Raw genomic sequence first — 15,660 nt, 5'->3', positions numbered from 1 at the left:
AGTCACATTGAGAACTAAGGAAATAATTAAGTTTTCTAATCTGAAGTTTAAACTCGGGGGACAGTCCAGCTGGACTAGAAAAAGCATGAAACAGCTGCCCTTGCTAAGCCGGCACGATACAGCTCCAGGAGATGCTGCCCACACCCACGCAGCAATGCAAGACAATGAGTCCAGGGACACAATTTCTAGGTGTGGGTAAAGGAAGGAAAGGGAAGAAAGGGGTGATGGAAAGGACATGCTACCACTGGGAAAGTGCTGCAAAGTTTCGAAACTTGTTACAAAGGCTTTCCTCCCCCTTCCTCCTTCCATGCCCTTTTCGTAATGGTGGTGTTGACTGTGACAGGCACAGTTTCTAAGTGCTTTGCCTGTCTTAACCCATTTCATCTTCCCAATGACCCTATAAGACCTGCACTCTGTTACCATTTCCACTTGGCAGATGGAAAAACCGAGGCACAGAGACGTTAAGTAACTTCTCTAAAGTCACACAGCTAATGAGTGGCTGAATGAGAATTCCAACCCAGGTGGCTTGGCTCCAGAGGTGGTGCCCCTTACCATGTCTCAATTCTGCCTTTCCTGGAACCCAACACCCAGCATGGCCTGGGCCTGCTCACCATTATAATTCCTTACTCTCGAAGCTTTTTCAACTAATTTCAACTTGGACAGAGGTCTTTACATTAAATAAGATTCACTTTACATATGTTTGCTTTAGTGATAACATTAATGGAATCTGTGAGCCACTTTAAGGATAAACTGAAATATAAAAATTCAAAATTCCAAAATCAAATAAATTGGGTGTGGGGACAGACTAGTTGAAATTCTGTGGAATTCTCTACATTTCTTCAATAGAAAGCATAAATGAGGATGAGTGTGAACAGTTACTTCTGCACACTGATTTCTAAGATGATTTTTAAATGATTATAATAACATTACACGTTTATTCAATATTGTTAGACTACTTCACTTAAAAAGATACTGTACCTATCAAAAATCAGGCTTAAAACAGGGCGTGAATAGTGAGGAGGTCCCCAAACAGCACTCTCATATCTGTAAACCTTGGCTTTTCTCAGATCGACGTAGTTATTTCCACTAATATTACCCCAAATTATCACATCTTTGATGCCTGTGAAGAAAAGAAATTTTAAAAAATAACGTAATATAAAAAATTGACTGTAGTCTACTTTCTGTTTGTGTGTTTGTTTTACAATTGGTCCTTTTGCTATAAGACAGACTTAAGTTTATGCTGCCTAAAAATGTGCAAACACTGTGGATCATCTCCTTAATCATCAGAGTCTGGACATTCCTAATAACGCACGTGGATGGTGTGAGCATAGGACTGACTTCAGGGAACACTGAAATGCTCCCTGAAAGAAAGCGCTACTGAAAATTATACCCCCGCTCTGGTCCTAACTTCACCACTCTGCTTGCCATGAAGAGGATTTTTTATCTGCTTTGATTCTGACAGAGAGTCCCTGATTTTAGACTGGAATAGAAATTCGGGCAAGTCACTTGACTCCCTGGGTGGATTTCGTTTCCTGCAGAATGGAAGGTGCTGGAATAAGAGGACCCCGAGGAACATCTTAATCAAAGAAGAGATATTGAATTAGCTTGTACGTGTGAGGCACTTTTAGGTGGGAGGCTCAGAAGAAAACAAATCAGCCCAAATCCTTGCAATATTCTGGGGGTAGAGGGGAGTGGGTGAGAAAACAACTACTATACAACGTGATACATACTACCAAGGAAAAGAAGAGGGTGGGGGTAGAGAGAAATAGGAATTGGTATTTCATATGTTTCTAATATATGAAATTCTCTCTAATAATTCTCTCTAATAATTGTGGATTTTCTGGGAATGTATCTGAAGTGAAAATAGGGGATTTTATTGATTTATTTATAAACTTATTTATTTGTTTAAAAACTTAATTCTCTTAAAAGGTCATACCACTTTCTATTACGGAGATTAAATTCTTTCCTGTTCTGTATGAGATAAGATTGCTGTTGTCTTCAAGTAACAGAATATCCTTCTGACCTGGCTTAACTAGAAGGAGTTTACTTTTCTCAGATAACAAGTCGAGGTAGGCAGTGACACTGGGGCTTGTTAAGCGGCTCAAAGATGTTACTCTCTCTTGGCCTTCTCCTCATGGTCCTAAAATGACTGCAGCAGCTCCAAGTATCACACCCTTACAGAGTTGTGTTCAAAGCCAGGCAGGAGGGAAAAGAATTTTTCTTAAAGCTTTAAGGCCCTTTATAGCTCTAAATGCCTTAAATCAAGCTAGAGAAAATTATAGCGGACATCTGCTTTTTTTTTTTTTTTTTTGTCCTAACATCTCTTCCTCCTTTTTTTCTTTAACAGCATACTGGCTTTTCTTTAAATAGGTACGCTTCCCCAATTTCAGTCCATTTGGTTTGGGTGAAGCTGTCCTTACCCCTCAGGTCTATCGATAGGCATCCGACCTAGATTCCAGATTTCTGGCCACACTGACTGACTTGGAGAAGGGCATGTGTTCCAAGCCCAGTCAATGAGATATTATTCTGCTACTTTTATACAAAGAATCGAGAGAGAATGCTCTTTTTCTACTGGGGTAGTTAAGCTATGATGCCGGTAGCCGTTTTGCCACTTTTTAGAGAAAGCCTATCCGAGAATCAGATCAAAGCTGAGGAAAACAGAGCTGAGCGATGAGCCAGGTGAGAGCACAAACCAGGCTTGACCTCATCACTTGAACCCCAGCATCTGGCTATGCCCCAAATAAGAACTACTCCTGCACTCTTCAGTTATGTGGAAAAAAAGCTCTGACTCTGGTCGCTTTGAGTGGACTTTCTGTCACTTGTACAGAAAGAGTTCCAACTAAGCCAATGTACATAGTCTGAGAAACAGGTTTATGTGTGAACTGAACTCAAGGGATATCCTGAAAAGGTCTGCTCCCCTCTTGGCATCTGGAATTCTCCTGGAATAATTCTCCCTGATGTTTTTTCTAGTTCATGTTACTTTGTTTAACTCTGTCTTTGTCGTTGCCAACTTCCTCCTTACTACTCCACTGACAATTCCACTTTAACAGCCGTCCCTCTAACATTTCCCTTTTTTGTCCCAACTTGTCTCCACTTTTCTTTTTTCTGCTGCTCCTGTGCTTATTGGCTTTGAATACAGCAGGGTTTAGAAGTTATGATACCACCAGACCCACAAGAGAGCAGCTTTCTGGTTGAAAGTGCCTGCCCTGTTTTAAATTTTGTAACACTGCCTCTTCTTGACACTTTCATCAGTGTATCATAGATCTTTTGTGAGAAATCAGTATCTACACATATACATATAAGGTTGATAACAGAGAGAAAATGATTAGGAAATGTTTTCCTACCGAATAATTTTAGTATCCATCTGGCTGAGGTATGCAGTGACCCTGGGGGTAAGACACTAATGATTTGTATGCAAGAATACCGGAAGTTATGGTCCTAGGGCTTTGCCCTAATGTGTTAGGGGCTCACCGAAGTCCCTTAGAGCTCTGACTGAGAGCATTCTAGGCTCACATTTCACTGTCTTCCCAATTTTGCTTGATGTCATGTCTTGCACTTCCTGGCATTCTAAATGGACTTCGTTGCACCTGCTCCATCTAAGGGCACAAATAGCTAAAGTCTGTCAAACATGACAAATATTTTTAGATACAGCACTCCCCCTTTAGATACAAAAATCCATTTTCTGATTCTGTCTCATCCTCCTATAATTTTGACCTCTATAAGCACAAGGATTATTAGAAGCAGGAACTGATCAGATAGCATAATCACCTTAACAAGTTTACTACCCTTGCATCCGGGCACTCCTCCAAGCACTTCAGAAACATTATCTCTTTAAATCCTTGCATCAATTCTGGGATGTAGGTGCTATTTACGTCCTCATTTTACAGGTGAGGAAGCGAGGCACAGCAAGGTTAAGCGATTTGCCTCAAGTCACACAGGTGGGAAGTGGGGTGGGGTCACTTTAACAGAGCCCTGAGTATTTTTTTAAAAAACACCGATTACATTGGTTGACGGGGGCCGGGGGGGGGGGGGGGCGGGGGGGGGAAGGAATATTAAGTTTCAAATTACTACTTGAAAAATAGAAATCTTATTTAAATATTTGTTTCTTAATTTTTAGAATGATGGGAAAAGATCAGCTAGTCATAAAAGCTAGTAGAAAGAAAATGCACAGTAGCGAAACCACACAATCAGAAGTTCTTGGCCTCTGCTTCATACTTTCTAGTCCGGATATCCCGACTGATTTTAGAGGGGACAGTGTTCTTCCTAGCTGCTATGAAATCACGCTGTTTAAAACCAGACACGGAAACGGGAGCTCACTCACATGACGGAGTCGTTTTCAGTTTTCTGGCCAGCTCCGCCTTCGCTTTGCCTTCTACGCCCAAGGCCACAGCGATAATATTGTGGGCGAAGTTTGGGGCGTATCTCATAAGCAAAGACGTTTTGAGATTCACAAAGGTTTTTCCTCCCACAATAATTCTGACGGAATCATGAGCATTTTTCTCAATCAGGGATCCGTAGAGGTGGCACAGAGTAGCCCTGCTTCGGATGCAGTCTTCCAAACTGTACACCTCCTTGTCCACGTGGTCGTCGAGGAAGATGATCACGTGGGCCTGGCGGAAGGCCTCCTCCGCTTGGGTGCAGAGGGACACACTCCGCAGGAAGGGCGATGCCAGGTCCTGAGCCTCCTTCACAAGGCTTGTGAGTTTCTCTTCTGCCTGCTTGTTGTCAAATAGGTTTATGCTAATTTCCATATGCGGTCCAAACACTTCACCACTTGTCAAGATGGGAATTAGGTTGTAGCAGGCAGGAGCCGATGCACTAATAAAAATGCAAAGCCGATTATGAGTGGTTAAATCTTTTGCTCCTTTTCAGGCTTTATTCTTTTTTTTTTTTTTTAAAGTACCAACCATGTATAGAAGTCTTTTTTTTTTTTTTTAAATAAATTTATTTATTTTTGGCTGTGTTGGGTCTTCATTGCTGTGCACGGGCTTTCTCTAGTTGCGGCGAGCGGGGGCTCCTCTTCGTTGTGGTGTGCGGGCTTCTCATTGCAGTGGCTTCTCTTGTTGCAGAGCATGGGCTCTAGGCGACCGGGCTTCAGAAGTTGTGGCTCACGGGCTCTAGAGCGCAGGCTCAGTAGTTGTGGCCCACGGGCTTAGTTGCCCCGCGGCATGTGGGATCTCCCCGGACCAGGGCTTGAACCCGTGTCCTCTGCATTGGCAAGTGGATTCTTAACCACTGCGCCACCAGGGAAGTCCCCAGGCTTTATTCTTAATAGATATTCTTCTGCACGTGCATTAATAGGGTGATTTAAAATATTAAATTGGCATACACAGCTGCACAGACATTTTTAAGGCTAGAAATCAAAAGTAGAAAAAAATAATTCTCACTGCTAACTTCTTGCTTTGGCCATCTGAAAACAATACCAAAGTAAGAAATGTACTTGTTTATAAGGCTTTTCAAATTAAATAGAATAGGCAGAAAGCAAAATTTAAAAGAACTGTGTCATATTACTGTATATTACTGTAATTACGTGTTACTGTAATTACGTGTTTATATTCTTTTTTAAAAAAGATAAGGAAATCAGTTTCATTTAACCATAACTCTTTTCTATTTTGTACCCTTATCTGCAAAGTAATGACATCTTTTAGAAAGGTCTATTTTTCCAAATCCTTATAAAGAAGCCTAGGATCAACACAGGTGAGGTATCATGTATCTGCACCCACAATTCAGCTACTATTTGAGTACTCTATAGCTTGGCTGATAACTGAGAGCCCTAATGACCCCTGAGGGGGAGTTTAGAAATGCATCTGGGCACTTTTTCACAGTGGGTTTGGAGAGAGGCGCAGTGGTGTTTTCAAGAGCATCTGTACCATTTTAATCCTTTAAAAATATCTAGGGGCTTCCCTGGTGGTCCAGTGGTTAGGACTCTGTGCTCCCAATGCAGGGGGCCTGGGTTCGATCCCCGGTCGGGGAGCTGGGTCCCGCAGGCCGCAAGGAGGAGCCCGCATGCCACAAATAAAGACCCGCGTGCTGCAGCTAAGACCCAGCGCCGCCAAATAAATAAATAAATATTAAAGAAATTCTAAAGCAGATGTAATATTATTAAATCTGAGTGTAAAGTTCATGTACGGTTATTACATCATTCTCAGTTCTTTTCTGCACTTGAAATCTTTCATAATAACAAATAATTTTTCAGATGAGCCTGTATATTAGGATACACACATAGATAGTAAGAAGGGCAGTGTGAGAGACAGATTGAGAGGTGGGGAAAGGAAAGGGGGAGGGAGAGATAGAGCAAGATGGACAGCAAAAGGACAAAGAGAGAGACAGAGCACAGAGATAGAGAGAGAAAGCAATGACAATCATCGAATGTGTCCACCCACCACTGAGAACGAGAGTGATGAGAAAAAGTGAGAAGGGGTAAGAGTGACGGGGGTGAGGTTAGAGAGAATGAGTGCAACATGGAAGAGCTAAGGATGAGGACAACTCTAGCAAGTGGGAAAGAGGAAGAGGGCAACAGTCAGGAAGCTGGGGGAGGGAAGGAAGGAAACAAGGGAGAGGGAAGGAAGGACAGTGAGGCGACGAGCAGGATCGTATGAGCAGCAGACAGCATGAGACACACAGAATGAGGGCAGGAGAGCTGGAGACGGTTATGAAAAGTAAACACCTTTGCTATAAAGCTGCTCTTAGATTTAGTATGTATGTGTATTATATGCATATTACATACACATTGAATCTATATATAGTCTAAAACTCATACATGGGGCTACACTAGGGGATATAGAGGCATACACATATATTACATATCTATAATATTCGTATGCATACACACCAATCTCACACTTGACACCCAGATATTCTTCCATCATGTAATTAATCCTACATCACTGTCTTTCTAAACATAAAACGTCAACCTCACGAATCCTGGGATTTGACGGTCCCACCTGGTGATCCAGACCTGCAAGGGGTTGATGAGACCTTTCAGGGCTTCTTCCTCCAGCTCTTTTTCTATGTGTGCCCCCAGGTTCTCTTGAGCAACTGTCTTCATCAGCTCAGTTGTCATGCTAGAGGTGACACCATAGTAAAGCTAAATATTGGGAAAGAAAAAATCAACACCAGAATAGCTGACAATGGCTATAATGGAAAGTTCTTGTTTAAAGCCCAAATAGAGTAAAAAGAGAGCTGAGAGAATATCTTAGAAAGCAAGACATTGGAAAAATATAAATAATAGGAGAGAACAATAATGTTTTAGACAGATAAATCAACTGAATTTGTATACCTGGGCATGTTCTAGGAACTCGTTATATCCTCCCAAAAGCAAACCCTTTCCTCCACGATCCAACAGCTCTCTCCAGATGATGGGGGAATTTTTGTGACTCCACTTATTCTTTTTACACAACTCTTTCAGCCACTCCTATTGAATGATAGAGTCCATGAGAAGTCGCACATTGAATCTGCCTTGGAATTCAATTCAATGCTTTAGAGTTCAAACGTTAAAATACTAGTGTTTTTTTTTTTACTACCTCTGTGTATACATAATAAAATTTAGATATCTTTAAACTGTAAATATAAAATATAAATATAGAAATATAAATATAAATATAGAAATATATTTGATGTAAAATATAAATATATAAATATAAATATAGATATAGATAAAATATAAATATAGAAATATATTTATAAATATAATATAGAAATATAAATATAGAAATATAAATATAGAAATAGTGATGAGTTGAGTAACAAATTAATCAAGTAAGAAAGAATATTCTTCAAATTCATCGACCAAATAAAGGTACTGAATGTTGCTCTCTTTCCTGAGTAGACCTGAAGTGCAAGGTTTTGGCTTAAAAAAGGAGCCGAATTTTTCAACTCAAGTGGTCTTCTGTATGAGATGTCTCTGGTCTTAGGGCCATATAAATTTGATATTGCTTTCCAAATATGTGAGTATAGTTTATATTTTTTAGATTGAATTAATGAGCTAAAAATTATCTGGGGATTTCTGACAATATTTACTAGAAAAATTTTAAATCATCATTATCTGGTCTGTGTACACCAGGCCTTCCAATGACAATATCTGCATAGAGACAGAATGCAACATTTCTATGGGTAAAGTACATGGCAACATTCTTGTCTTTGGAGGAATGTATCATGAAGCTACCTTACAAATGAATTTCCCTCGTTGATGTTTCCCCCATGGCCTCTCTAGTCACAACGTAGCCTGACCAGTGAAATACTGGGAATCTAGAAGAGACTCTACCTCAAAGGACCTTCAGCAGCGAGCAGGGCATGGTGATGTCCTGGCAGGAGCTGGAAGAATATGTACAGGACTGGACCCTGAGGGTGCTGAAGCAAGAGTGGAACATAAAGCTGGACAAGAGAGAATTTCTCAAAATGAATCACTCTTCTGCTATTCAAGAGTGTACACCCTGACAAAGACCTCAGAAGAGAGTCCAACATGTTGCTAGGATGGCTCTTCAGAGCTCGGAGCAAGGGATGAAATAAAGTGGAAATGCCAGAACTGTCATGGAAGACCATGGAAGAAGGGATGAAAAAGCTTAGAAAAAATGGGCTCGCTAGAGTGGATATGCTATGACGGAAGGCTGGAAAACTATTGGTCACCTATGTTCTCTGGAAGGGCCTGGAGGACACTACATTCACCAAAGTGACAAGGAATGCACTGATGAGAGGGGTCTCAGCATCACTGAGAAGCCTGGTGTGGCTGTCAATTCTGGGCCATGGCTGTTAAATGACATGCTCTTATAGAGCTGGGCCCCATGGCAATTGGGATGATAGAATTCTGAAATAAAAGAGGACGGGGGGGCAGTGCCCACCAGAGAACGTCTATTATGACAGAAGCACTAAGCAACCCAGCAGTAAGATAACTTAGACAGCTGAAGGCACAATGGGGACATGAAAAAGTTAGAGCTTATGCAATGGTCTGAGAAAACAAGGCTATCACTCATCAAAGCTGACCTAGCCATTGCTGCTGCCATTAACAGAGATCAACGCAGACCTCCTGTTAATGGCACTAACCCTCAAAGACAACAACCAGCCTCTTGGTGGCAATCTGATCACATTGGACCCCTTCTACCCTGGAAAGAGCAGTGATTCACCTTGATTTTAATCAACATATATTCTAGATAAAGAATTGCCTTTATTGCTTGTAGGATTTTGGCCAGCACCCTGTTCAAGACTTTTCAAAATATTTAACCTACCAACATGGGATCCTGCATAACATCACTTTGAACCAAGAAACCCATTTTAAAGTAAACGATGTATGACATTGGGCATGAAACCAGGGACCCACTGGCCCTATCATATATGGCAACATCCAGCAGCATGATAGAGGGATGGAACAACACACTGAAGATGCATGCACCAGCTTAGAGACTGATACCTTGCAAGGATGGGGTACCATCTTTCAGGATGCAATATATACCACAAATCAATAGAGTTTTGCCCCAATAGGTTGAATACATGAATCCAGGAACCAAGGATGGAATTAAGAGGGACCCTGCTTACCATCACTCCCAGTGACCCACCCAGGGTGAGGGGTGCTTCTATCAGGAGGAGTCCCATTAAACTTTAATCTATGGCTGCCACATGGTCACTTAGAGCTCCTGTGCCAAGAGATCAGCCAGTAAGGAGAGGAGTTACCATCATGGAAGGGGTAATTGCCCCGTTGATCAGGAGCACGTAGGGCAGCTATTACCCAATGTTGGCAGGAAAGAATGGTTGGCATCTAGGTAACCCATTGGGGCATCCTTGGTAGTGCCTTGTTTAATTTTGACAGCACATGGACAGGTGCAACAGTCATATCCTGAAAAGGGAATAGAGACGAGGGCTCAGGCCCCTAAGGATACAGGTGTAAGTCACCACCACACCTAATAAGTCACCTGAATCAGCAGAGGGTGAGGGGATCTACAATGGATAGAAGAGAAGAAAGGTGATGAGTCAGTTATGGTGCTGAACGATGTGTAGTGCTGAAATGATGTGCAGCGGAGACTATTATTCACTTAACTTCCTCTTATAAAGTTTCCCTGGGGAGAGATGCCAACCAGAATTCTGGAAGAGCTGTTCCCAGATGGTGTGAACGTATTATATGCAGCATGTGGATCCAAAAGGCACAACTGGTGAACTAGCAGATCCTGTCACGTGTAGTCCCTATTCCTCCTTCGTGACCAAGGCACTCATTCCCCCTGCCACGAGGCGTATTGGCTGTTGATGGCTCAGTGCTGAGTCTCTCTCTGGAAACTGACCTCAGCCAAAGGATGTTCCCTTGCCTAAGGTTAAGTCTCTTCCCCAGGGCAGCCCACATCCTCTGACTGTTAGCTGCAGGAGAACAAAAGCCTGGCCTCCTTGCCTGTTTGGGGGGGTATCTTTGAAGGGCCATCCCAGCTTCAGAGTTCCCTGCAGGGCTGGCTGAGCCCTTTGTTAGAGCTGTATGGCAGTTCAACTTCCCCCATTGCCCAGTCCTGCTGCCCTCATTCCTTCTAAGGATGTTGTTCCCAAGAACACTCCCCAGTAAAGGAAACTCCTTCCCCCAAATTTCCATCTAAGTCCCAAAGAAGGGTGTGTCAAATAAACAAGTCCCTCATGTCATTAGAAATCAATATGAAGGAGAATTGAAAGTTAAAAAGTGCAATATACGGGCTTCCCTGGTGGTGCAGTGGTTGAGAGTCCACCTGCGGATGCAGGGGACACGGGTTCGTGCCCCGGTACGGGAGGATCCCACATGCCGCGGAGCGGCTGTGCCCGTGAGCCATGGCCGCTGAGCCTGCGCGTCTGGAGCCTGTGCTCCGCAACGGGAGAAGCCACAAGAGTGAGAGGCCCGCATACCGCAAAAAAAAAAAAAAAAAAAGTACAATATAAGCTATGTGGATTCTTGGGGGGAAAATACCAGCCAAATTGATTCTACTTACTGGTTAGGGCCTTATTTGTTCTATTAGGTACTAGGAAAAAAATATAAATAATGTTTTGAGGCTGATAAGTCAGGACTGATTTTACTAATATTAAAATATCAATAGTACATGAACATTCCTGGAAAGCTATCTGATACACTAGCTAATATTTAATTAAATCAGAATACATTTTTCTGTGTGTGTGAGTTTAACAAACTGTAAAGGCCTCTTACCTCCCAAACATCAGGATGCTGTGTAATTTTATGTATCCGAAAATCAGGAAGATTCTTTTGTAAAAGATCTGCCAGAAGTTCTGCTTTAGCATAATATGGGCAATCTGCTCTACCTAAAAAATACAAATTAGCAATATTTTCTTTCATCACATGGAAATTATCATGTAGTTACAAGCATTTGTCATATAATTACAGAATTAATCACACAGTTACAATATAATTTATATAGAGCTATAGCATAAACTGCCATAACATAAACTTTTGATTTTTATTATATTGGCAAAATAAAATGACTTTCATAGGAGATCAGCATCATTAGTAATAAAATGTGGAAAGGAAAAAAGACTTGAATATTTATTCTCCTCCAGTGCTGTATTAGACCTCACTTCCTCTAAGAGGCTGCCAGGCTACTAATTAAGCATGAACTACTCATAATGAACTACTCATTAGTAGCTACTAAAAGGCAAAGTGTGAAGTGAGGAGTGGTGGTAGAATCACATGTGGACTTGCTATGTGTGCAGAGAGTATTGGGGGAAGGAGAAGTGGCGGGGAGAGAAGAGTCTGGCTTAACTTCTTTTTTCTGGCGTGGCTAGGTGATCCTGACCTTACTAGAGAGAAATCATGGGTGAGAAGTTTAAATTATAAAGCGCAGCTGGAAGTATCTGTAGTATATCTAAGTGGATATGACCAGCAGGCAGCTGCACCTGCAAATCTGAAGAGCAGGCCTTCTGTAATAGCTTAGGATACAGGTATTGCAGGCATAAACACAGAGAAAGTGACAGCCACTAAAGTTGGTGGGACTGGACGTCCGGTAGAGTAGGAGGGGCAGGGGCCAAGGGCAGAACCCTCTCTATAGCCTTCTTCCCCGATTACTCCCAATTCACCAGTTCTTCAACCTCCCGGTGACTTCTAAGTCATCAACCCCTCTCAAACTCCCCCTGGCTATCAGCCTCCCTGTTTAGTTCAAATCCATGACTCATGAATTCAGACCACTCTTCCGGTTCATGTCTGCAATTCTCTTGCCCCACTGTGCTTCTGGCAAGTAAGCTTGGTAAAAGCCCCTTACCCTGAATGAACCCAGTAACTTGCCTTTTCTGTGCCTGGGTTTCATGTACTTGGCACCCCTGGATAAACATGGTAGAACTAAGCAGAGCGGTACCATTATAAATACATGGTCACCAGTCTCAACTGGCCCTCAACTCTTCCTGGAGATCCCTCTGTTTCCCTGGGCAGCACTCTCTTCTGGTCTCTACAATTACCATTCCAAACTGCCTACTTCCTTCAAGCCCCTTCCTTCTCTCCAATATTTTTCTGTACTATCAGAAGACAACAGAAAACTCTGCTTTCTACTTTACGCAAACTAAACCAAATCATACAAAAAGGGCATCAGTTGGGAAATCCCCCAAGCTCCTGCCATCAAACCTACTAGCCTATCTGCATTTGGATTCCTCCTTTCCTTCTTTCTTCTATTCAGTGGAAGAGGGATCCTACCTCTTATCCAGATCCAATCTCACCACTTATGCTCTAAACACCACCCTCTTCCACCTCCACTGGTTATCCCCTTTTTCTAGCATCTTAGCTCTGTTTCTAATGGGCTGTTTCTACCATAATTAAAATATACTTATTATGTTTAAGTTTCTCCTGTCCTGAGAAACAAAAAGCCCCTTCAGTCATTGCCTTCTACCTGCCCTTTTCTATTAAAACTTGAAATAGTTCTTGAAATAGTTCTCTACACTTGCCATCCCCAGTTCCTCACTTCCATTGATTTCTCATGCCACTGCAATCTGGCTTTTCCCATAATTCTCTAGAAGGTCACCATGGACCTCCATGTCACTAAATCCAATGGATACTTTTTGATCCTTTTCTTGTTGACCCTTGGTAGCATTTGTCTCCCTTCAACTCTTGAAATACCCACTGTGGTGGGGGCATTCTTCAGGTTTTCTTCCTACTTCTCTGGCCACTCCTCATTACACTTTTAGGTTCCTATTCCTTTATTAATGCATTAAAAGGTTAGCATTCTACAAGGCATCTTATCTTCATACTCTATGATCCTTCCTGGATAATCTCCTCCACTCCTTTTGTTTCAAGTAGAAATCTGTATTTCCAGTTCAGAACTATCTCCTTATCTAGATGTCTACACCGTCCTGTATTTTTTCAACTCCTTCTAAATGTCTCATAGGCACTCAGCATGTCTATGACAGATTTTGCCATCACTCCCCTACTAAATTTGCTCCTTCTCTTATGTTCTTTATGTTCATCTACCCAGTTATTTAAGAGTATTAACAGTACCCAGAGTATAAAGCCTACTCTTCTGCTTTTTTTCAATGACTTCCCATCTACCCAGTTATGCAAACTACTGCTTGGGAATAATTTTAACTCTTTCTTCTCCCTTCCTTTCTTCCTCCACCTAGTCAAATGTCTAGTTCTATAGATTCTGCTCCCTAACATCTCTCCAATCCATTCACTTCTTTGCATTTCCATTGCCCACCTTCCTAGACCAGGCCACCAGTATTTCCTTCCTGGACTACAGTACCTAACTGGGCTCTGGGCATCCAGTCTTTTTCTTCTCACGTTGTAGCAATAACACTGAGATAAAATGCAAATTTTATTATGTATCTCCTTCCAAAAACCTTCCATGTACTTTAGATAAAGTTTAAAATATTGAGGGCTTCCCTTGTGGTGCAGTGGTTAAGAATCCGCCTGCCAGTGCAGGAGACAAGAGTTCGAGCCCCAGTCCAGGAAGATCCCACATGCCGTGGAGCAACTAAGCCTGTGCACCACAACTACTGAGCCTGCGTGCCGCAACTACTGAAGCCCATGTGCCTAGAGCCCGTGCTCTGCAACAAGAGAAGACACCACAATGAGAGGCCCGTGCACTGCAATGAAGAGTAGTCCCCACTCGCTGCAACTAGAGAAAGCCTGCGCACAGCAACGAAGACCCAACGCCGCCCAAAATAAATATAAATAAAAATAAATACATCTAAAAAATACTGAACGTGGCTCACAAGAATATACATTATCTAACTCTGGCCTTAACATATGATAGTCTCTTCCTTGTACTCTATGCTCCAACCCTACTAAATCTTTTTCAATTTTCTGCTTATTGTATACTCTCAAAAATCACCAAACTAGCTTTCCTCATTGCAGCCCCACTCCCTGCTACCCGTGCCTAATTTACTTTCCTCCTCCCTACTTATTTCCTGTCCGATAGGTAACACTTATCTTTCAGGACCCTGATTAAAAAATCACTTCTTCTGGGAAGTCTTTGCCTAAGAAAGGTCCCCTGCCACTGCCCCTGCTCCTATAGAACCCAGCCCTGCCACTGCCACAAATGCAACATTCTCAAAAATACTCTTCTGAATGAATAAAGGAGCAAAGGAAATAGGTTTTCAGGCAGATGGGAGATGACAATTGTGTTAAGGCATCAAAGAGGTCAAATAAGACAAGGACCGGACAGCTTCTGTAAAGTCATTGGTGACTTCGGTGAGGGCTGCAGAAGTAGGAGGCAGAAGTAGAAAGGAGATTGAGTGGAAGGCGGACCTGGAGATAGAAGAGCAGTCTACCCTTTTGAGAAACTTGCTGAGAGGAAAGGAGGCAGGTACAATAGCCTGCTGCAGTAATAGCCTCTGGTGGTTTTCTGGATGCCAGTCGACATTTCTAGTCCGTCCCCTCCATTGCTGACAAGGTGGGTTTTCTAAAATGCAAGCTCATTAAGATACCCTCCTGCTTAAACATTTTAAATGACTCCTCATTGCTTTCAGCATACAGTTCAAACACCTTTGCTTGGTGTTCTTGAAGTGCAAGGATCTGGTTTCTGATCCCATTCTTGCCCCAGGTCCAGTCACTTCCTCCATATCCAGAGGCCATGACACTTCTAGCCTCTATGCCTTTTTCTGGAATGTCCTCCCTATTCCAAACCTTCACAAATCAGCTCTTGTAACACCCCCCAGAGCCCTGTGCACATACCTCTCATTGCATTAATCACACTGTATCAAAAGTACTTGTTTACATGCTTCTGTATCCCAGGAGACTGAAAGCTCCTCGAAGGCAGGGATGTGTCTTTCCCCTCACTGTATCCCCTGCGTCCAGCAGTGCTTTGTACAGTCACTGCCCAACATACATTTTTGAATGAAAGCATAATAAAGCCTTGGTGGTCCATATAGAGGCTGGAGTTGCTAGAACATAGGCCAGTTAAGAAGATCACTGGCAAGCGGTCACAGGAGGAGAGTAGCTGTCGGTGTTTTGAGCGATCTGCGGGCGGACGCGGGGATCACTCACCAGCGAGTACGAATTTGGCCATGGTGAAGTCAAGACCCGCGGGCTTGAACCGCTGCTCCACCGTTTCCAGGCAACCACGCCGCTCAGGACTTGGCGCAGGCGCACTCTGAAGCTGAGCGCGGACTCTGGCGCCCACCTGCAGAGGTTGCGTGTTGGGGTACACAGTTATACACTGTCATTAAAAGCTCTGTGGTCTCCCCCGTGCCTATTCCCTGCAGCTGAGAAAAACTAGTCAGTTTTTC

General features: G+C 42.7%; 1 protein-coding gene and 1 non-coding gene across 2 annotated transcripts in view; one reads left to right on the top strand and one right to left on the bottom strand.

Annotated features, from left to right (window-relative positions):
- Positions 1-15,440, bottom strand: part of MDH1B (malate dehydrogenase 1B) — a 29,408-nt gene extending 13,968 nt beyond the window's left edge. Inside the window, exons 1-6 of the mRNA XM_060015580.1 lie at positions 15,419-15,440; positions 11,141-11,253; positions 7,280-7,414; positions 6,945-7,087; positions 4,322-4,818; positions 979-1,120 (exon numbers count right to left, since the gene is read on the bottom strand). Of these exons, the coding sequence (XP_059871563.1) occupies positions 979-1,120; positions 4,322-4,818; positions 6,945-7,087; positions 7,280-7,414; positions 11,141-11,253; positions 15,419-15,440 (1,052 nt within the window). The remainder of the gene's footprint in view (positions 1-978; positions 1,121-4,321; positions 4,819-6,944; positions 7,088-7,279; positions 7,415-11,140; positions 11,254-15,418) is intronic.
- Positions 5,902-5,974, top strand: TRNAG-CCC (transfer RNA glycine (anticodon CCC)). Its single transcript has one exon. It is a non-coding gene; the product is annotated as a tRNA-Gly (tRNA).
- Positions 15,441-15,660: the final 220 nt, after the last annotated feature.

Source organism: Delphinus delphis, chromosome 7 (assembly GCF_949987515.2).
Source record: "Delphinus delphis chromosome 7, mDelDel1.2, whole genome shotgun sequence".
Classification (NCBI taxonomy): Eukaryota; Metazoa; Chordata; class Mammalia; order Artiodactyla; family Delphinidae; genus Delphinus; species Delphinus delphis.
Note: the sequence above shows the minus strand (reverse complement) of the source record. Positions and strands in the feature narration are given on the sequence as shown.